This window comes from Tachysurus vachellii, chromosome 19 (assembly GCF_030014155.1).
Source record: "Tachysurus vachellii isolate PV-2020 chromosome 19, HZAU_Pvac_v1, whole genome shotgun sequence".
Classification (NCBI taxonomy): Eukaryota; Metazoa; Chordata; class Actinopteri; order Siluriformes; family Bagridae; genus Tachysurus; species Tachysurus vachellii.
The window spans coordinates 11,096,249-11,120,131 of NC_083478.1; the positions used below are offsets into that span (position 1 = coordinate 11,096,249).

The window sequence follows — 23,883 nt, forward strand, 5'->3', positions numbered from 1 at the left end:
TGTCGCCTGTCTATCAAACGTTAGCTTGAACGTTAACAGCATCAGACATGGCAGGCCTGGGGAAGTTCTTTTCCACAGCAAATCCTCTAACGTCGAGTCAAGACAAGGAGACAGTGATAGTGGTAGTGAGAAGACAAAGATGGCAAGGAGAGGGTGAGAGTGTGTGCTACTTCACATGGTTGTGGAGTACAACAGCTTGTTAGCCCTCTGGGCAGATAAAGACCTACCTTTCTTTGCTATATTTTTCCAACATTCTGTCCCTCACATATACTTTCGCACCTTTTGCTGATTTCTGCTGCTTGTTGTGCTTCTCATCTTATTACTGGCCTCCTGTTCTTAACTTACGTAAGCGATTGGAGTGGGTGTATAAGTGAAGATTTTCTAGATCTCCTTTTCACATTGCTTTTTCCATACACAAATTTGTCACACTGACCTATTCTAAAGCAGTAATTAGATACTTTTTAGTAACGCCTTCATCCTGCAAAGGGTTCTGGTGGATTCAGAGCTTATACTGGGAACACTGGGGGCAAAGCCTAAATACACCCTGTATGAGAAAACCAGTCCATTGCAGGGCACACACAAACACACACACACCTCAAGGTAATTTACAGTTCCCAGTCCACATACTGCCATGTCTTTCCAAGGAAACCCATATAAACACAGAGAACATATAAAATTACAGAAACCCAAGATCAGGCTCAAACCCAGGAACCCAAAGCTGTGCCACCATGCTGCTCACCTAGTTGTAAGTGGATGCCTGACTATCACACTCATATGCGGATCTAAAGGGCCCAAACATTGCGCTCCGGTCTCCATCATTGAGCATTTCATGGTTTTGATAAGAATTTATTTAAAAATATAATGGATTCAGATATTATACCGATGCTCATATTTATAAGTTGAATTAAAAAGCTCTTGGTTACACAACTCCACTTGACTATATACAGTTGTAGAAAGTGAACCACTCTCTGGTGTAATCCAAATGAGGATGGGTTCCCTTTTGGTTCCTGTCAAGGCTTCGTCCTCAAAATGTCTCAGGGAGTTTTTTCCTGCCACTGTTGCCACTGTTGCCACTGGCTTGCTCTTTAAGCATAAACATAAATCTAAAAACTTTTACATTTTTATTCTGAATTTTTAGATTCCTGTAAAGCAGCTTTTGCAACAATATCCATTGATAAAAGAGCTAGACAATAACATTGAAACATGGTGATGCCCCTGTGTACACAGTGATATCCATGAAGACCTGGTTTCCCAAGGTTGTTGTACAACTCGAGTGGTGTGCACAGAGCCCTGACCTCAACCCCAATGACCACCTCTGGGATGAACTGGAACACTGGACTGTACCCCAGGCCTCCGCACCCAACATCAGCACCTGACCTCACTAATCCTTTTGTGGCTCAATGTACACAAATCTAGCAGATGTTGTTATATCAGTGAAGTGAAGTAAATCTATAATGGGATGTTCAGAAAGGAAAGATGGGTGTGATTTGCCTGCTACAAACTACTCTGGCTTTCCATTTTCAACTGTTCTGCTCTCCAGTCTATGAATGGTGTACAGTATATACATGTGTTTGAATAGAGCAGCTTTGCGGTGTGATCTAGTGAGAGTACCAATCGTCTTGGTTTTGGTGATAGATCAGTCTTGCTAACTACCACACTTCCAGCTTTAATCGCTCTTGTAGGTCATAAAAGAAAAACTAAAAGAAAAAAAAAGTATTAGTTACTGTTTATGTGTCCAGGTTTACAGTTTTAATGTGTTTACCACAGAAAAAGCCAGTGATTTATTATAATCATTTGGGCACAAAAAATCATAGCTTTCTGTTTGACAACAGCCTTGTGTTTGAATAACAAATGGTGGTTAAATCGCGTTTTTTTCCCCAATTACGATGCTTAGCAACTGTTAAAAGCTTCCTCTCTTTTAGGAACACTGAGAATTGGTAATTCATGCTTTCATTCTCATCACTGCAATTCTCTTTATTGCACAGTGAAACAGACATCTATAGCATGCCTTCAAATGGTCCAGAACGCCTCATCCAGGCTTCTGATGGGAGTAAATATAAGCACACATTTCTTACTCTAATCTCTCTGCACTGACAGACCGTCAAATATAAAATTGAACTCAAAAGTGTATTAATGATTTTATATATTTGTGTGACATGCTGAGCCCACACAATCCATCTGGAACGCTTATATATGGGGATCTTGGGTTACTTTCTGCCCCAGGATCATGATTAAAACATAGAGGTGATTGAGTTTTTGCTGTAACTTGCGAGTATGCAATAGAACAGTGTCATGTCTTCTAGTTTTAAAATCCATGCTTGAAAGTCATTTAGTTTTATGGGATTTTAACTTGCCACGAACCTCGTGTGTGTGTGTGTTTTATTTCTGTTATTGTCTAGTATTTTGTATGACATTTATATTACATTTCAAGCATTTCGGCAGACACCGTTATCCAGAGCAACTTACATTTTTATTTCATTTTATACAACTGAGAAACTGAGGGTTAAGGGCCTTGCTCAGGGGCCCAGCAGTGGCAGCTTGGTGGACCTGGGAATTGATCCTACAACCTTGTGTAAGTATTATTATACTGTAACCTTATTTTGTAACGCTTGCCTTTGTACAACACTTCGGGTAACCCTCGGTTGTTTTTAAATGTCTTGAAAATACATGTACTTGCCCAAATATAAAGACAGTAAATGTACCCTAGATTCATACATAGGTCAGAATCTGGTCCTGGTGCCAGTCATTGCTGCTCATCTTGGGTTATGACACAGGTTTGCCTGCTCTACTTCACCGTGGGTTGCTGATCTCACCTCCCCCTGCCCAAAGTTACGGTAACGGGCAGGGCCATCTGTCTCCTCGCTAACCTGAGCGGGTCCCATGAGAGGGGTGACTGACGCCTGGGCCTGTGGCACACACACCCACTGCCAGCTCACCAGCATGGCACACAGCAGTCTGCCATATGGTGCCACAACATACGTCCAGAGAGAGGGCGAGAGACCTGCACGTCCATTCACGCTCATATTGATCCTACATTGTAGCACGGGATGAATGCTGCAGAAGATAAGGTGCTGATTTGAGTCAGGTGACATCATGCACGAGTCAGGACGTGATTGGATGAATGCATGTTTTAAACTTGAGCTTTTAAATGTAGCTGAACTTTTCTTGAACTGTCGAGCTAGAAACCTAGCTCTCTACTGCCTCGGTGTGGTGAATACTGTCCACTACACCTCTATGACCTAAATTAAATTCACTTAGATTTGAGATCAGACCTCTCTCTCTCTCATACTGAAAAATAATCCTTACACTTGATAAAATATATTTTTATTTTTTAGGACAAAAGGTCTACAAATAGCAGGTTTTCTAAAGCATATTGCATTCTGACATTTCTTTTCAAGGTCATTTTCATGTTTAAACAATTCGACAATATTCTCTTAGCTTTCTACTTTAAAAATAAAATGATGGGTCACACGATGCTCCTTTATATTTTTACAGAATATGACAGTCAATTAAACCACAGAAACATGATCAATGTAATTACTCAGTTTACATCCGACTTCAATGGAATATTGTGGACTTCAAAACATAATGGCGATGTTTAATATAAAGCATTTACAAAGCACAGTACTTTTGGCAAAAGAGTCAATACAGAAACAGCTACACTATAAGCAAGTTTTTGAAATGTTAACAGCTGAAATAGTTTGATGTATATATTATTATTATTATTATTATTATACCACTATGTATAAGAAAAACAACAAAACCAGACTGCATTTGAACTCCTTTGTGAACATGACATTTGTGCACAAGCTTGACCAATAAACATTATTGTAAAAAATAAACATTTGTAAGCGTTTTCCTTGTGGATATAAGGCATGGTGCAACAATAAAGATGCTTTTCAGAAACTTATTCAGGTTGAATGTCAGACTAGCTCGACACCTAGTTCTCCACTTAATTTGTTCCAGTCAGACTTTCTGACCGAGAAACTAAGCAAAACTTAACCAAGCTACTGTTAAGGTGCTTTTTCCACACGTAACAAACATTCTAGAAAACCGTATAAAAATGGTGCTGCCATAATCTCTCTACAGGCCTCGAGTAACTGAAGAAGTAAACAAGCTACTTAGAGTGACATTTTATGCTAAAATTGCGAAACTGAAACAAAAACGAAAAAGTTTCTCACAAAAGCTTCCTCTGATTAGATTTTTGTTTAAAAAAAAAAAAAAAAAAAAAGAGTGATAGAATTATGTATTAAAGTAAATAATACACAAGCTAAAATAATTTGGTTGAAATGATGTCGGTGTAGAGGTCAGGATATGTCGGATATTTTTAAAGCAAAAGGACACGTTAAGCTCGCTCGACAATTCTTGACATTCTATGTGAAGATCTGCTACTAATCACAGTAATAAATACTTTTGAGTGGAATTCAAAAGAAATTTGGTCAAAACGATTTGAAAGAAAAAAAAACAAAAACAAAAATGTAACAGAATAATCTCATTATTAAAAGGTAGCAACATTCACAGTTCTTACATTACAGATCTTTCAGATCGGTGTTCTTTCCTGGTGCGACTTTCTGTTTTTACCAACAAGCAAATGCGCTAACAGCCGGGATTGAAAGGTCCCACTGTTGAACCCTTGACCGAGCCACTTTACCATCCACTGCTCAGCTCTGTACTTAGTCTGTACTCTGCCTACTCTTATACCACTGTGGAGGAACAAAAAGTAATACTAGAAAAATCACTAGTACATCTGTGATGTTTCTCAGGCCACACAGTGCTGTAAGTGTTGCTTCTTTGCTAGAAACATCAACCCACATCATTAAGTGCTCAGCTTTGCCAGGAACATTGAATACCTCACAAAAGCAGCTTTTAAAGGCTACGGTTTTTGATCGATGAACAAAAATATGAAAGCTTGAGATGTGCATCAGGGAATGTTGAACATGTTCTAGGACTGGAAATCATGCAGTGTTCATAATATGATATGAATTAATGTGAAAAAAAAAATTGGTCAATAACTGATTATCTTTGGTCTTCAAATTAAATAAAGACGAGAGCAAATGGTAAGCAAAAGCAATGAGACAAAGGGTCTCAAAAAAAAAAAAAATAATAAAAATTCCTACATAGACAATAATGCCAATGATGATGATGATGATGCCTGAGTTTTGTCAAGCCAAGCTGCTCAACAAATAGAGAAAAGGACCACACAACAAAACGTGCAGTCTTTAGATTTTTTTCACCTTTACATTTTTTCAGAACAGAATTTTCAGTCTTTGTAGATGACTTTACTTTAGAATAGACTACACAACTACAGCCAAAATTCTTCATAGTTTCAGATTCAGTAACTTTGTCGTATTGTAACCGCGAGACACTCGAGAAGAAAAACTAATACTGCAAGACTGGTGTAGCTGGCGTCGGAACCTATCGAGCCAACGCTGCCAGATCCTGCTGAAGTTGTGACAGTACAGAAGGGATGGAAATTACAGTGCAGACTGTCCTTGCAAACTCTGTAGTGTCCCGGTCTGCAGAAGGCATCCATTAAAAACGGGTTTGTGTTCCGTTTCTCTTTGCTCAGATGTGTATGTAGCGTCCCTTCATAGCTTCGAGGTCAACCCTGCGTGCCTCGGCATACGTTAGGAACATTCCTAAACCCAAGAGGTTCACTACGGTGATGAGGGCAAACACTGACGCCCATGAGCCTGTGGTCTCGATCAGATAGCCCGAGAAATACACCATGATCACCCCTGTGGAGACACACACACAAATACTATCAAATCACAAATTATAAAAGTTCTGCTCTTTATTTTTTTTTTTACCAGAGGTCAAGTGTTGCCATTTCTGCCTGGTTTGGAGTGGCCATTCATAGCTGTAAATTTCAGTAGTCATTTTTTTTCCACACAAACCTCTCAAGTCAAAAGTAAATATTGATATGAAACCAATTTCTGGTCTTTGAGATGCCCCAAGGTGTTATCAAGCCTTTAAAAGTGTAAAATCTTAAGGTGTTATAAAGCACTTAAAGTCATGTGATCAGATATAAAAATGTCTCAGGCTGAAAGCAAATGTTTTAAACGATTCATTTAATTTAATAATTCATCTGTTTATACTGAATGAAAACGTTTGACAAGCCGATTTCCATTCTATCGGCAGCCTAGAACACAAGTGTCCTGATAAAAAGAAAAAGAAAATATGACATTTTTACAGGCAATTTCTTCATAAAAAGCTTCTCTTTTTAGTGATACAGTACAACAAAAGAAGGAGTTGAAGTCTATGTTTTAATCCACTGTATTAAATATCATCTGAAAATCTTTTTTTTAATAGCAAGTAGTATTAAGTGCTAATCCTGTTGAACTGAAATCATCCACCAAAACAAAAATGAACAAACTTTAGTTAACTCCAAGTGTACAATGGATAGAAAAAGTCTACACAGCCCTGTTAAAATGGCAGATTTTTGTGATGTAAAAAAAATAAATTAATTAAAAAAATTAAAGCAAGATAAATCATGGCCTGAAGTTTTTCCACCCTTAATGTGAAATTACTCTGTAGTGAGAAACTATATTTTTATTACTAAATATTTCAGGGAATAAGAGGAATAATGGGGGGGGAAAAAAAAAAAAAAAAATCACCTTCAATCCCCCATCAATGAAACGATTCCGAATCAACACCAAATCTAAAAAGATTTTACTATTTCAGTAGGATTTTCATCTGACTGGTTACAAAGCATACATGATATGTAACTTCCAGAAGGTTATCGATCAAAGAATTCCCAAAACATTAGATATACCATGTAATACATTAAGGTTATCATCAGTAATAAAGAAATTTGAGCAGCACAGAGATGTCACCAAGCAGAGGACGTCTCTCTGAAATGTATAACAGGAAAAAACAGAAACTAACCTGTAATAGTTAAATATCTTTATATTTGGTGTTGATAGGAATAGTTCCACTGATTAAACGTGATTGGTTCGTTCTGCTACTATGAGACCTTCAGTTACACTAATGGAGCTGCATCAATATCTGACCAGCACTGATCACTCTCTACATGTGTCTCGTCAAATCTAATCATCTTTTCACCCAAAAAACATCCAAGCTCAACTAAACCACCTCAAGTCATGTGCCATAATGTGTTACGTTCTGATAAGACCAATTCCAAAAGTTATGGAGAGGAGGTTAAGAAGAAAAAAAAAATAAAAATGGTGGTTTTGGTGGAGGCATCATATTTTAGGGCTGCTATTTTAGCCAGAACTTGAATAGATGGAATGGATGAAATCAGGAATAGCTACAAATACCAAACCATTTTAGAGCAAAACCTTCTGCTTGTAAGATGAAGATGAAAAGGAATATAACCTTTCACACAACAATGACCCAAAACAAACATCTCAATCAAGAAAGAACCAAGAATTTTTTCAATCCCTCAACCAATCACATCAATGTTTTTCAGTGAACTAGACCTGAATCCAGCTAAACATCCCGAGTGTGTAGACTTTTCATATTCAGTGTACATAAATAATCAAATCGAGTGTAGAATTCCACAACTTCTTAATATGCGTTTATTTAATCATATAATCTCATTATTCCAAATGATTTGTACTGCAAATATTCTACAGGTGGATACGTGTCATTTCATTTTTCTTGCATCCCAACAGGAAAAAAAAAACCTGCACTGTATAAATGACAGAGCAAACTTATAAAAAATTACCTGAAAATGCACCGCAGGTGTTCATCACACCTACAAAACACAAACATGATCATTACTTACAGCAGCACATGCGCTTGCTCTGTCAGATGTCTATTATATGCTCATACAGCTGTGGGACAGAAGGAAAGAGGACAACACGTACCGAACAACGCACCAGCACAGGACGGTGCAAGATCCTGGACGTTAACTGAAACACCACTGCAGAGACACAAAAAACACAGATAAAAAAATAAACCTCAGTTATACAAACTTTAGATAGTAAAACATTAATGGACACATTACATTTAATGTGTGAACACTTAGCATCTGAAACTGCAAAAGTTTTAATAGTATCCTTAAAAACACAAGCACTTGCACTTGAGCATGAAAAAAAAACTGAAACGTTAAAAAAAAAAAAAAAAACCTAATTTGAGGATACTCTATGTAGATGAGATGATGGTTAGGTTTAATTTAACAATATGGCGTCCACAATGTATGAGCAATGACCAAGATGAGTCAACAACAAAATACTGTACAATAGTTTATTACCGTCAGTACTGTTGATCAGTTTCCTGAGTATTTTAACAACCTGGTACATAAATTTCAGTGTAACATATTACTGGTCTTTATAACGTCTCCTTGCGCAAGTCGATGCTACGCAAGAAAAAATGGCCAGATTAGCACAGAACCGAAATACACTTCTGTTTTTGGCAAGCTTCACCCTGCAGGAGAAAATCTCACACAACTGTAAAGATGACTTGTCTCTGAAAATTGTCCTAATAGTGCAAACAGTGCTGTTACCTGTGACTGAAGGTGGTCAGGCCCATAGTAGCAGACACAAAGGCCACAGCCATGGGGAACGTAGTGGTGCCACATAGAAACAGTGTGAACACACTGGATACACCCATAGAAAAGAACTGAGAGAGAGAGAGAGAGAGAGAGAGAGAGAGAGAGAGAGAGAGAGAGAGAGAGAGAGAGAGAGAGAGAGAAAGAAAGAGAGAGAAAGAGAGAAAGAGAGAGAGAGAGAAAGAGAGAGAGAGAAAGAAAGAGAGAGAGAGAGAGAGAGAGAGAGAGAGAGAGAGAGAGAAAGAAAGAAAGAGAGAGAGAGATTAGTAGACCATCTTTACACTATTTTGTAACTAGTCCATAGCCCTGAGAGTGTGATGCCTACCTGCATTAACTTTCTCACTGAAGCAATATCAAACCCTACAAGAAACACAGAAATAAAGTGGGTTTTCTTTGTCATTCCTCTATTAGCTTATACACATAAGAACAGCATGTCGTTCCTCCGGGACCACAACAGTATAAGACAAAACAGAGTGAGAGGAGGGAAAATAAATAAATAAATACACAGAACAATGTGTGTTAAAGTCAAACAGAGTTGCATTTTACATGCTGAGAGGTTTATGAGAGCGTTAAATGAAAGGTTTTACAGCACAGTAAATGTCAATCATTAAAAGCCAGGCATTAATGAAAAGTCACGGTTACAGCTTGACAACTTGTGCTGTGTATTTAGAGCCACATTACTGGCACAAATCAGAGGCCATACAAAAAGAGACCATAGCTGTGTCTCAAATGATGTACTATACACTATGCACTGTGTACTCTAGCGTCTAGTGAACGATTACTTTCGTGAGCACCATGAAATATAAAGAATACGGTTTCCTTTCGATAGCAAACGATGTGAAACACACATGACGCAATACCACTAGCTTTAGAAGAATATGAATTTTAAAAATGTTTATCAATAATAATAATAAAAAAAATGTTTAAAAAAATAAATAAATAAAATCACACAACGTGAACTAATTTAAATGACTTTTGTAAGACGCCTTTCCACGGGCGTGCCGTCGGCCATCTTGAACATTTTCTCACCCGGCCTCAGTGCCTGGAAGCCCGGCCCCTCTTTCTCTACGTGAGCAAAGCCGCGACTGTTTTCAGTGGAATTATTGCATCATCTTTTTTTTGTTCAGTATGACAACATTTCTGACACTTTATACTACAAAAATGGTAGAATAGTGCATAACTATACAATTTGGGGCACAGCTCATGTTTAATGACTAATGTGTGTTTGTGTGTTCATACCCTGGCTGATCAGGTGATCGGACAGGCAGCCACTGAACAGCGAGGAGGGAATGGCCACAAGCCACGGGATCACATTAAAGATCCAACCCTGTAAACACACAGGTTTGTACAAATATTAGCTTATGTAGAGAACAACAGGACTGACAGAGCAATGGTTGAAAGTTCAGAGCAACAATAAGATGAGTTAAAGTAAATTAAGCTAAGATGGGAAGCATAGCTCTGGCTGAAACCTAGTGCACTGGAAAGATTCTGTAATTAAGGCAGCCCTTAAAATGGCTGAATCTCTGATCGATGCTCTGATCACTGAATTAGCGAGCTAATAAATACACACCCCTTGTTACATGATTCTGTGTACTGTATGTTGTAGAGTTAAAGCATGTGTTGAGTGTTTCAGAATGTTCACTCCCTAAAATATCCCACAATGATTACTTTCGTTATCAATTCAGAACTTTGTATAGACCTAAAAAAAAAAAAACATCCAAGCCAGAAACGTTAAGCGTTTAAGGCTCTGGGTTGTTGATTAGAAGATCGGCGTTCAAGCCCCAGCACTGCTAAGCTGCCACTGTTGGACCCTTGATACATGATACACCCTGCCTTTAACCCTCACTGCTCCAGGCTGCTCCCTGCGCTCTGACCCCAACAAAATAAAGACTTCGAATTCTATTCTATTTAAACAAAATAACGAATTGTTTCAAAGTTTTCTGCCCTGTATTTTGCTAATGAATGCCAATACCAAAAGCTCAATCATGAGCAGTGATGTGACAGCACTCCCTGCTGGAATTTCATCTAAAATGCACTCATTGTTAAATCTTCATCTGTACAATTCCACACTTTCAAGGAGCAGGCGTTAGTTTGCTGGTAAATCAAATAACTATAATCATGTTGTAATCACTGGATTTCATCATAATTTCCACACTGGATCAGAAGTAGCTTAGTGGACCTGGGATTTGAATTCACAACCTTCCGATCAGGAATCCAATACCTCAACCACTAACCTAGCACATCCCCACGTTATTCTCACTCACTCATTTTCTACCGCTTATCCGAACTACCTCGGATCTCAGGCGTCATCGGGCATCAAGGCAGGATACACCCTGGACGGAGTGCCAACGATCGCAGGGCACACACACACTCTCATTCACTCACGCAATCACACACTATGGACAATTTTTTCCAGAGATGACAATCAACCTACCATGCATGTCTTTGGACCGGGGGAGGAAACCGGAGTACCCGGAGGAAACCCCCGAGGCACGGGGAGAACATGCACACACACAGGGCGGAGGCGGGAATCTAACCCCCAACCCTGGAGGTGTGAGGCGAACATCCCCACGTTATTGTTATTTTTTTTTTCCCTTTCCGCTGCTCCTGTTCAGGGTCGACACAGCGGATCACATGGTCTGCATATTAGATTTAGCAGAGGTTTTACTCCGGATGGCGTTTCTGACACAACCCTCCCATTTTATCTGTATGGGACGGGCAGTGAGAGTTTAACTCTTCAGCAGCTGGGTTAGCTCCCTGACCGAGTATCGAACCCGGGCTGCGGCAATGAGAGCCGGAGATCCTGCTGCTGGACCAACAACCCATTTATTACTAATGTACAAATCACAGGGTTGATGGTGGCTTCATGGGTAGCATGTTTGCTCCAGGGTTGAGGCTTTGATTCCTGCCTCTGCCTTGTGTGTGTGTAGAGTTTCCATATTTTCCCCATGGGTCAGGTTTCCTCGGGGTAAACCAGTTTCCTCCCCAGTGCAAAGACATTAGTTGTAGGCTGACTGGTATCTCCAAATTGTCTGCAGTGTGTCAGATTGTGCCCTGCCTTCTTACCCTATGTGTTGGGTAATTGCTATATATAATGGATGGATGAAATGGGTTGATGATTTGCAGAGCTAAAGCTGCTCTTTTAAACTTTTTACCTTTTTTGTACATCCAATCCTTACTTCTTCCCCAAAGATGTTTCAGAGCTTTCTATTCTTAGTTACGTCTCTGTCGTCCTATTTATAGCTAAAAGATCGATACAGGATTATATGGTGTTTTGCATGCATGCGACTGACATGAGCAGATTTAAGATGACACAAATACAGTGTGTATTTTAGGTAACTGTGTGTTTATTGTTTTTTTTAAGCAAGCAAGCAGTGGAGGCATTCTGTCACCAGAAAAGCAAAAGAGCTCATGTGACCTTGTAGAAATTAATTTCCAGTGGAATTTCCCCTTTAAGTGTGGGATAGGGGGCCATTATTTGTACATAATGTAAAACACTTTTACCAAACACACACGCACACACACACACTCCCCTCAGGGCAAAGCATTTTACCTTGGAATCAGGGAAGGTGTCCTTAAAAAAAGTCGGCAGCCACGACAACAGGGTGAAGAAGGTGCTAGCAGTGCACAGGTGTGTAATAATGACCGCACTGAAAGATAGCAAACACACACAGAGATAGAGATGATTAAGGCTCTTAGCCATTGAGGAAACGTTTTAAGTTTTTACTGTTCTACTCAGTCTTTTCTCCAGATCATTACATCCAAATGTCTCCATTATAGTATATTCAATATAATCATAATTCCTGATATTTTTAGAACAGTTGCTCTGCTGTACATTGCCACGCTCTAAACTAAAACAAATGGTATATACGGCGTGTATCTAATGAAGCAGAGTGTTAGCATAGCTGATGTAAACTTTGTAAACAAGATATTTTATTGTTGCGGAGCGAGAAGTAAATAGACACAGGGTGGAAGACCTTTATGTCAATAAAAGATCCTTTAAAAATGATTGAACACACACACACAAACACACACGCACCCAGGTACTTATCTTACCACACAGCTGGTTGTTTTAAGAGACGAAGCCAGTTTCTTCGGGACAGTTTGGACTGGGTTCCAGCGCTGCCCAGTGATTCTAGTGTAATGATGGGACCTGAAGACATACAATGGTATCAAACATCACCTAAGAGCTAAAGCTGTCAACTGAAAGAGCTAAAAGTTAAACAGATCTCTCATATAACTGCACCAACAACAGTTCGTCTCAGCAGCTCAATACATACACACGACTCGGGTTGTTCTAGTTTGCTGTGTTTTTTTTTTTTTAAATACTATGGATTACTTCCTCTATAAAGTAGTACTAGCAGCAGTAAGTGGTCTCTCCATGTTATGGTACAACTAAAAGAACCAGAGATGCAAAAGCACATAAAAAAAAAGTTACTATTTGTTCCATTTGTAGAATATACAGTAAGACAGTGACAGGGAAGTAACACTGATCACTTTACACACAAAAACCTCACAAATATTTACACAGTGAAGTCAGCACACATTCAGAAACGCACATCATTTCAATTTATCATAAGCCTTAAAAGCTAAATAAATAAAGACATTTTTTTTTATTATTATTATTATTATTATTATTAAAATATACATTTAAAAATATAATAAAAATAGTGCCATTATAATACATTCTAATAACATTCCATATCCTGCTTTGAAAAATAAATCATTTTATCATTCCTAAACTATTTCGCTAAATTACTTTTATATCTCATGATGTAGAAATGACGTCTCTTGGCATCCTTCTGTCTAAATGTTATCCTATTGCACTATACCCTCTATGTTCATGGATACATTGTTCTGGACTGAGTTGTGTTGGTTTCTCATGCAAGATGTCTCACACACACACACACACACACACACACACACTATGAAAAGCATGTGAACAGAAAATTACACTGTGAACCACAAAGTTGTTTTACTTTCATCTTTCTCTGTTTTTGCTTAGAACATCTGTGCTCATAGTTTGTGATTTATCCCTACAAAGGCACAGAATGTTTTTAACCTGCGCATTAATATTTAATCGGGGGATGTGGTAGCTCAGTGGTTAAGGTGTTGGGCTACTGATCGGAAGGTCATGGGTTCGAACCCCAGGTCCACCAAGCTGCCACTGCTGGGCCCCTGAGCAAGGCCCTTAACCCTCAGTTGCTCAGTTGTAAGTCACTCTGGATAAGGGTGTCTGCTAAATGCTGTAAATGTAATCGCATCTGAAAACAAATTCCTTTAAATAAACAATCTAATGATTTTTAATTTAGAAAATGGCACTTTTTATTAAAAAAAAATATATTTTGTTACTTTTTTCTTTGTGAGGATGTTAGTAATAGCTTTAAAGCAGCATTACTGCTGTAAACTAGTTGAATTGTTTTGTAGTTTTAGTCAAAGGTTTACTGTCACTTATGAAGAATAAAACTCCACATCCAGATGACGACATTAAAAACAACCTGTTTACATTCCTAGATTTGCCTCATTTATCTGACACTTTTATCCAAAGCAATTCAGAGAGGAAAAACAGCAACATCTCAGCCAATAGCTAAAGCCTGAAGCTGCTAAAGCCATGTAATTCATCATCATCCCTCCTGGTGCAGCATGTGGAGCACGAGCAGTGAAGCCTTACCTTCTCCCTTCAGAAGGTATTTCCACATACAGTAAGCCCAAAGCACTGACAGGAGGCCGGAGATGTAGAACACACTCTCCCAACCATACAGGTCCAGCATGAGTGAGCCTATTCCTCCAATCACCAATGTCCTACACACACACACACAAACATGAACACACAAACGCACAGTATTCTTTTCAATACATTTGTGTAACTTGTAAAGCTAAAAACAAGCTGAAGATGAATAAACTTCAGATTTCAGTGAGTTATTTCAGATTCTAATGTCTTAGAAAAACCGTGAATGGACGGTTCCATCTCACATCACATGCTTCGCTCTTTTCTGTCAAACAGCCGTTACACATCATGAACTCTACTGTACACTGTACTTCCGTCCGTCATACTTTACTGTTAAACAGGAAGTTGCATCAGCTGAATTAAAAACAGGGGGAAAAAAAAATCATTCTTGATCATCACTTTGAATGTATATCCTTGTTAATTAAATTACAGACTGAAGCTATAAGATTTATTTTGAAGTAGATCATTAGAATGTCATTATCATGAATACCAATTCTGTGTATCTGTTATTGCTGAGCTAAAGAGACTCCATCCTGTTACTCAGGTCAGCAAAGAAACCGTGGAAAATCATATACATTATTCCCCAAGATTTCTAACACTTTATGAACTAATTTATAATTCCATGTATTGTTTTGTAATAATCAGCCATTAAACTAGCTCACATTGCTCACTTCAGTGTCTATGAGCTGCTATATGACTCACCCCAGATATGAGCCGCTCCCTACAGTGCTCATGAGGAAACCGCGCTCACTCTCCACCACTTTCTGGGAGCACAGACTAGCCAGAGAGGGGTAATGAACACCTGGAGAAGAGACAGAGATTTAAGCGTCTACATTAGCATCTGGCAACGATGCACTAATCCAGCTGCTAACTCTGCTCACTGAGAGCAAAAATCAATCAAACATCAGCGAGTGACTGGAGCCATAATACACGGGAAGAAGCAAGAGACACAACACATCAAATGTAGTCCATAAAATACATTTTATGCCTACTTCTTTCTGCAACAATAACAGTATAACATGCCCAGGGAGAGAGATCGAGAGTGCAGAGTCACTACAATGGCACTCATTACTGCTGCACAAAAACTGCCATCTTAAACGGACAAAAAACAATTTCTCAATATTCAGCTCTTCAGAGACAACCATGAATCGGTCGTTTTGAGAAGACGCAACTTTTATTGCAATGTACGCGCTGTATACATTTCACCTTTACTGGTCTGACCATAGGCACGTCAAACAAAATGATGTGATCAGTTTGAGTGCCCCTTTTTTTTGTTTTTAAAAGATTAAGCACCTCTGTGGCTTTGAGGACAAATCAAATCCAACTTTGGATGACGAGATGAAGGTAATAAAGAAAAGAGCATCTCTTTGACCCGTCACTCACCCTGCAGGAGGCCCATGAGGAAGCGGGACACGGTCATGGAGACGATGGGCTGAGAGCAGAAGTGGGCCAGGATGGGCGTGAACGCGGTCATGGCTCCCCATGCTGCAGCAGACAGCAACATCACTTTTTCTCCTCCCACCCTATTTATAACATCACAAACAAGAGGCATGAATGCAGTTTTAAAGAGCATTTCAAGCACTAATGCTTGGAGTACCAGAAGGCTGTAACCTACACGTCACTGGGCGTGACTGGAAATGGAGTCACACTTAATACCGAAGTAATAACTATTCGCCATAACAAGGACTGATGCAACATAAAGGATCACAATTAGATAGTTCAGGTTAAGCCATACAATATTTGTTTGTTTTGTCATGTATTCTTCACAAGAAATCTGACTGTGTGCAATAGTACACAACATTTTTTACTTTCCAATATTTTTTTTTTTTAAGTCTTGGTCCTCGGTCTTGGTTTTGTGTAAATATGTAAAGCAGGATGACATCATGGCTAAAGTGTCATTACCCAGTCATGAGTCAGAACATTGTTCTATTACATCATGTCACACATTCCTCACAGTCACGGTTACATTAAAAACCGGCTAGTTCAGATTCAAGTATTTTTAACCGTGTGAAAAATAGGAATAAGTGACAATCACATGTTTGCAGTGTGCTGACCTGTCACTGATGTAGCCGCCAAGGACCTGAGTGAAGCAGTAGCCCCAGAAGAAGCTGCCCAGCACCATTCCTGACTCCCTCTTGGACCAGCTGAAGCGCTCGGCCATGCTCACGGCACAGATGGGCATGGCCACACGGGCACAGTACAAGAGACATGTCCCCAACAGCAGCACCACTGTCCAGATCCGTGCTACAGGCCTGCACAGAGAGAAAAGGATAAGGATGGATCAGGGTTGTGGACTAACGCTGATAATCAGTTGCAGGCAGGACAGCTGGTGTTACCATAACACATATTTCAGAATATTGTTACTGCCACTGTGTTATTTTAAACACCGGCTTGGCTGTGAATGTATTTCTGTGCACTATACATGTCCTGTGCTGAACTGATGTCCCAAACCAGGTGTGTTTCTGCCCCATACCCAGTGTTTCCAAGATATACTCGGCAATAAATCCATGAGGATTGTCATTTGCTGAAGATGAATGAACGAGAAACTAGAAGCTAATGTGTATGATGATAAATACGAGTCTGGAAAGTTACACCTTGCCAAGGAAGGTTGCCTTCCTTCCTGATTAAATAGTCATTTTTTTAAAATACAATATGATAATTATATATCTATATATTTCACAATAAAGGGCTAAACGATTAGCATAATATTGCATGTTTATTATTATTTAATACACCTGCACAAAAGACTTTGCTTCTAAAAGCAACATGTAAACCACATGGAGCACAGAAACTTAACTGTGGATGATTTTTGCATCTGGCAACGTGGATAATAATAAATTCAGCCTGTATATCCCATACAATATACATTAATACACGGATATTTTTGTTGACTACATTTTAATTATAGTCTGTACTGTGTATTTAACCCAAATTTGTGTTGAGGTTGGAACTTACTACCCACAGACATGTCATGAAGCTACATGACTTTAGTTTCCTGATCCAATGCTAATGTAGTAGTTTAATAGTTATTAGACATTGACTTTAGGCCAAATAGAAAACTTTTGTATAACAGCACTCTACATTACAGCCATTATGCCTAAATTAAAAACAAATGAAATAATAGTTAAAGTGTTTGTTGTTTTTGCTAAACAAACACAGCTTTATCTGTTTCTCTTTCGAGCCGAATTTGATATATAGTGCACTAGAGAAAGGGCGACTGTGTAGTTATATCTAACCCTATCCAGGGACCCTATACAGGGAGAAAGGTAGTGATTTGGGCTTAAAGGTTCCCAGCGCGCGCGCACACGCACTCCCTCACTCACCTGGACCAGCACTGATTTGACTCAGGCCACTTTTTCTGGTGTCCAACTGCTTCAAAATGATCTGCAGAACCGTCTTTAACACTGGCCAGGTCTGGACTGGAGTTCTTGCCATGTTTTTGTAGAATTGCCATTCAACAAGAAGTCGCCTTTTCTTTTCTGTGCCTTCTTTCCTGAGGTCTGAGTTCAGTCGGTCAACGCGAGAAAACCAAACGGCGTTAAAGTCTCAGGGTCGCTGTTATATCTCAGTAACATCATCTCTGACAGGCTGCACAGATGAGATGAGAGCTGAACCTTAGAAATAAACACACTTGGGCGGTTTGGTGTCCGCCACCTGAGACGCTTTTCCTGATTGCTGCTAATCCACGTGTCAGCGCTTTTTTTCTCTCTCCGTCTCTCTTTTAGCCACGCAGTCACTCCATCCCCTCTGTGCGCTTCAACCAGGAAGTAACGTGACTCAGCCCCTTTTGACCAAAACAATCAAACGGCGGCTCTGACAAACGCAACACCATCCGTTTAGATCGATAAAAGTTGTATATTTCTTACTCTGGGTTTATTCGTAATCTAGATCGCTGATGTTAAACCCTAAAACGCGACACTGGGATCTGAACTAACCTTCAACACCAGACCACGTCGCTCCCTTTAAGACAGAAAACAGACTGCTGTGGTTTAAGGCACACGGATGTGATCAGTGGATGTACTGCATTCGCTGTAGCATCTGGGTTCTGTGTGTGTTTATCCGCGTCCTGGAGGTTATGTATGTATGTATGTATGTATTTTGACCACATCATCCTCTTTATGCATGTTGTCTTACTCCAAGCTGTATAGGCTCGAAAGCCTACAACCAATTAAGCATATTAGGTGATGTGCATCTCTGTAATGAGAAGGGGTGTGGTGTAATGACATCTACACCCTATATCAGGTGTGCATAATTATTAGGCAACTTCCTTTCCTTTGGCAAAATGGGTCAAAAGAAGGACTTGACAGGCTCCGAAAAGTCAAAAATAGTGAGATATCTTGCAGAGGGATGCAGCACTCTTAAAATTGCCAAGCTTCTGAAGCGTGATCATCGAACAATCAAGCGTTTCATTCAAAATAGTCAACAGGGTCGCAAGAAGCGTGTGGAAAAACCAAGGCGCAAAATAACTGCCCATGAACTGAGAATAGTCAAGCGTGCAGCTGCCAAGATGCCACTTGCCACCAGTTTTGCCATATTTCAGAGCTGCAACATCACTGGAGTGCCCAAAAGCACAAGGTGTGCAATACTCAGAGACATGGCCAAGGTAAGAAAGGCTGAAAAACGACCACCACTGAACAAGACACACAAGCTGAAACGTCAAGACTGGGCCAAGAAATATCTGAAGACTGATTTTTCTAAGGTTTTATGGACTGGTGAAATGAGAGTGAGTCTTGATGGGCCAGATGGATGGGCTCGTGGCTGGATCGGTAAAGGGCAGAGAGCTCCAGTCCGACTGAGACGCCAGCAAGGTGGAGGTGGAGTACTGGTTTGGGCTGGTATCATCAAAGATGAGCTTGTGGGGCCTTTTCGGGTTGAGGATGGGGTCAAGCTCAACTCCCAGTCCTACTGCCAGTTTCTGGAAGACACCTTCTTCAAGCAGTGGTACAGGAAGAAGTCTGCATCCTTCAAGAAAAACATGATTTTCATGCAGGACAATGCTCCATCACACGCGTCCAAGTACTCCACAGCGTGGCTGGCAAGAAAGGGTCTAAAAGAAGAAAAACTAATGACATGGCCTCCTTGTTCACCTGATCTGAACCCCATAGAGAACCTGTGGTCCATCATCATATGTGAGATTTACAAGGAGGGAAAACAGTACACCTCTCTGAAGAGTGTCTGGGAGGCTGTGGTTGCTGCTGCACGCAATGTTGACGGTGAACAGATCAAAACACTGACAGAATCCATGCATGGCAGGCTTTTGAGTGTCCTTGCAAAGAAAGGTGGCTATATTGCTCACTGATTTGTTTTTTTGTTTTGTTTTTGAATGTCAGAAATGTATATTAGTGAATGTTGAGATGTAATATTGGTTTCACTGGTGAAAATAAATAATTGAAATGGGTATATATTTGTTTTTTGTTAAGTTGCCTAATAATTATGCACAGTAATAGTCACCTGCACACACAGATATCCTCCTAAAATAGCTAAAACTACAAACAAACTAAAAACTACTTCCAAAAATATTCAGCTTTGCTATTAATGAGTTTTTTGGGTTCATTGAGAACATGGTTGTTGTTCAATAATAAAATTAATCCTCAAAAATACAACTTCCCTAATAATTCTGCACTCCCTGTATATGCATCATACAAATCAGCTATAGCTCTTTTCTTATTGTAGTAAAGTAATTAACGTAGCTCTTATCTTCATGCACTAAGAATTAGATCAGAGCTACACTACTAACTAAACAAATAGAGCTGCTTTACAAACTGTACACCAATATCCAAAAAAAAAAAAAGATTTAATACTCATTTAAAGCATCTGAGCACTTACTGAACTCTTTATAATATACAATATGAGCAGGGAAAATAGAAGGCAATGAAATGAGATATTTACAGAGCAGATGATCCTCCAGAATACTCTCTAATACATTTTGTTTGTCTTTTTTTTTTTTTTTTTTTGCTAAATACAGTCCTTTGCACTGCAAATAAAGTTACAGAAACAAAGTTCCACCGTTGTCTGTTTCATCAGTCCCGTTGAGATGATACACTCTCGAGTGGACAGAGATCCAAGAATGAGGTAGGAAAACCTGAATGTTACGTTTAACTGACGCGTAAGGATGATCTGCCTTAAGACAAAGATGATCTTGACAAAGTAGACAGAACAACAATTCTCTTAAAAACACAATGGTTAAAAGTCGATTCAATTCACTGTGTCAAGTACAGAGGTAACAAAATCAGAATAGATGTGTCAGTGTTCAAAAGTGTTCCTGTTTTGGCTATGAATCAGATCTTAAATACAAACATTCTCATTTGCACGACCCATTTAATGCAAAAAGTCTCTGATAAGCAATAGCAAATAGAAGTATGCTAAACAGAAAAAAAATCAGTCACTGACTGAATATAAATAGTGAAAGGGGAGGCAAAAATGTCCATTCTGATTCCCACCCAGCGTTAAATCTGAGCAGCGCTTGTGTTCCTTTCTATTTGGGGTCCTCAATAGTGCCCTTGCTCAGATCAGTCATTTTAGGGTACTTGACCTTCTTCTGGTCCAGTTCATTCTGAGCCCAGAGCAGAAGTTTTAGGAGTTTCGCCAGTTTTGGTGTCGACTCTCGGTTCTCGTAGTCCAGGACAGCTTGGTTTACTTCACTCCATACCTACAAATACATGAACAGTGAATCGGTGGAAAAACTGTAAGAACAATCTAGAACAATAATAAATACATAACACAACAATTATTTCATACTGGGTGAATCCTGATTATTTAATCATATTTATTTAAACCTAGTTATATTTAATTATCTAAATAAAAAAAAAAGTCAAAAGAAACACACTACCAGACAAGGGTAGGCCATAAGGTCAGTAAAATTCAAGACACAATTATACTCTACTACAGCTAGTCAAGGGGTTTAGTTTGAAAACTTTTTAAACGAGCCATGCCTTTAACTGCAGAACAAATGCCACAGACCCAATAGGTATATGTTTTTATTACACATAAAATATTGATATTAAAAAAGTCTGATGGCCATTATGTTTACAGGAACTACTATTTACTAGAGTCAGGGAGGTTTGTTTCATTTAATTTCTTCTCATTAGATTCCAGGTGCCATTATTTATACTCATTACGCATTTTCCAATGTTGTTTGTGATTTCCATTACAATTTTATTTGAGTTGTTTTAATTTCACACACCTCCAAGGTCCCTGACTTAAAGAACGGTGATTAAACATTTAAAGTCACCTTCTGTCTCTGCATCATGTTGAGCAGATCTCCAAACGGTGACTCCTCAGGGTTATCGAAGGCCAGGAGTGCCAGCGTGCGCTCCATCTCAGACAGACACTCTCTACTCTCCTCGCCCTGCTCAGCCAGCTGCGTCTGCGCAAACTCCAGTGCCGCCTCAGTCTCCCGCAGGCGAATCAACTCGATCAGGTGCTGCTGCTGCACTCCAAAGAAATGAGGAGAAGGATGTTTTATTTACACACAGACATGTATACACTCGTGATAGAAATGATAATATTGGGTTTTACTATCATTTTTTTTGGGAGGCAAAACTCTAGTAGATTACAATGTGAAAAGCAGTGTTTATTCAATTTATATCCATTTTTTTTGTTTAGTAAAAGCCTCAAGGACATATATAAGTTTAAGCTTTTATGTATAAGCTTTTTTTTTAACCTGGAGATGGAAGTACAGGTAGCGATTAGTATCTAAAAGTTCAGGATGCAGACTGTTGATCAGTGCAATGGCCTCCTGAATCTGGCCCTTCAGTATCATCTCTCTGATCTTTATCCTCTCATCTAGTGAATCCAGATCAACGCTTGGCTCGATTCCTGATTCCAGTCTAAATTTCTCTGCTGCCTCCTTAAAACCCTCTGGAAAAAATAAAGAGGTTGTGTACAAGGTTATACATACAAAAATAATAAAGAACAAATGATTAAACACACACACAAATAGTGAGTACCTGTCACCAGATAATTCATGATGAGCCGATTCATGTCCGCCCGCTGAACGTGGACATTGTTGAGCTTTTCCATCCATTCCTCACGAGTTATTTCCTCTGGCTTTTCAGCATAACTCATCATTGGGGTCTTGAAGAATAAATAAATAAATAAGTTAGTTATCCAATCACTGGCTGCGTTCTACTGAAATTCTATTGGGTTGGAAACAGACTGGATATTTTTCTTCATATGACTTATATGACAAATATATCATTAAAAATAATAAGTAAGTGGTGACTTTCAAACTATTTAAACTGAACTAATATTACAATTTAATAACCATAATACTAATTACAGCAATAATAATAATAATAATAATTTTTAATAAATAGAAATAATAATAAATAAGGATAATTATAAATATAATGATGATGATGATGATGGTAATAATAACAATAATAAAACACCTTAACATATAAGACTCACACAATGAAACGCTTTGTCAACCAATTCTGCTTAATATAAATGCTTAAAAGGTTTTTGTTATTGGATTGATAATAGTTTAAGCTCAGCATGACAACCACACTGATTATTCAGGCCTTCAGCAACAACAACACTGAAGCCTCCACATTCCCCACAACACAAACACGAGCTTCTTCTCACTAACTCACTAACTATCGAATGCTAATCAGCCGACATACCGAACATTAACCACGCTATAAACTACAAATCGTGTTAAAGTGAGCGTCACTCAATTTTACCTGTTACTGCTAAACAGCAGCTTGTAATACACGCTAACAGGGCCGCAACGCGTGTGATCTCGCGAGAGTTCGTGACTAACGAGATTACGCGTGTTGCCAGATGCGCGGAATTTACTTTTGTGCAAATTTTTATGCTGTTTATAGTTACACTTTGATGTGCCTGTGTCCTTCTGCCTAAATGTTATCCTATTGCATTATACTCGCTATTGTCATGGATAAGTATATGACACATCTTGCATGAGAAACCAACACAACTCAGTCCAGAACACACACACACACACACACACACACACACACACACACACACATATATATATATATATATATATATATATATATATATATATATATATATATATATATACATATATACATATATATATATATACATATATACATATATATATACATATACATATATACATATATATATACATATACATATATACATATATATATACATATACATATATATATATATATATATATATATATATATATATATATATATATGTATATATATGTGTATATGTATATGCATTAATAATAACATTTGTAACCCTTCTCATATAGCAAGGCTCTAGGTAGACATTCAGGTGACAGGTCAAAGGTCTCAGTTAATGCTGACATCAAACATCAGAATGGGAAAATAAGTGATGTCAGTGATTTTGACTGTTATGTTTGTTGATGCCAGACAGGCTGGTTTGTGTATTTCAGAAACTGCTGATCTCTTGGAAATTTCAAACACAACAGATGAAAAACAAAACATCTAGTGAACATCAGTTATTCAGCCAAACACATTGATGAAAGTGTCCAGAGGAAAATAGTCACTGATTTGAGCTCAACACTGCACCTGGAGCTCTGAAGTGGATGAGCTACAATAGCAGTACACAAGGCTCCATGGTACCAAGGGTACACATGGCTCCATGCTTTTGGTCAGCAACAGGAATCCG

The 23,883-nt window shown here is 38.8% G+C and overlaps 2 protein-coding genes across 2 annotated transcripts; both read right to left on the bottom strand.

The window, feature by feature from the left end:
* Positions 1-3,308: 3,308 nt before the first annotated feature.
* On the bottom strand, positions 3,309-17,919 carry slc17a9b (solute carrier family 17 member 9b). Its single transcript, XM_060893580.1, has 13 exons — positions 17,567-17,919; positions 16,298-16,495; positions 15,627-15,766; positions 14,946-15,045; positions 14,187-14,317; positions 12,572-12,668; positions 12,069-12,165; positions 9,755-9,842; positions 8,841-8,875; positions 8,471-8,586; positions 7,833-7,888; positions 7,691-7,720; positions 3,309-5,738 (listed from the first exon to the last, which is right to left on the bottom strand). Exons 1-13 carry the CDS (start codon positions 17,695-17,697, stop codon positions 5,566-5,568), a joined length of 1,392 nt encoding a protein of 463 aa, XP_060749563.1. The 5' UTR covers positions 17,698-17,919; the 3' UTR covers positions 3,309-5,565.
* A 2,567-nt stretch (positions 17,920-20,486) lies between these two features.
* gid8b (GID complex subunit 8 homolog b (S. cerevisiae)) lies at positions 20,487-23,047 on the bottom strand. The gene is made up of 5 exons (XM_060893581.1): positions 22,931-23,047; positions 22,193-22,319; positions 21,907-22,103; positions 21,475-21,672; positions 20,487-20,892 (listed from the first exon to the last, which is right to left on the bottom strand). The coding sequence occupies exons 2-5, from the start codon at positions 22,311-22,313 to the stop codon at positions 20,719-20,721; spliced, it is 690 nt and encodes a 229-aa protein (XP_060749564.1). The 5' UTR covers positions 22,314-22,319; positions 22,931-23,047; the 3' UTR covers positions 20,487-20,718.
* Positions 23,048-23,883: the final 836 nt, after the last annotated feature.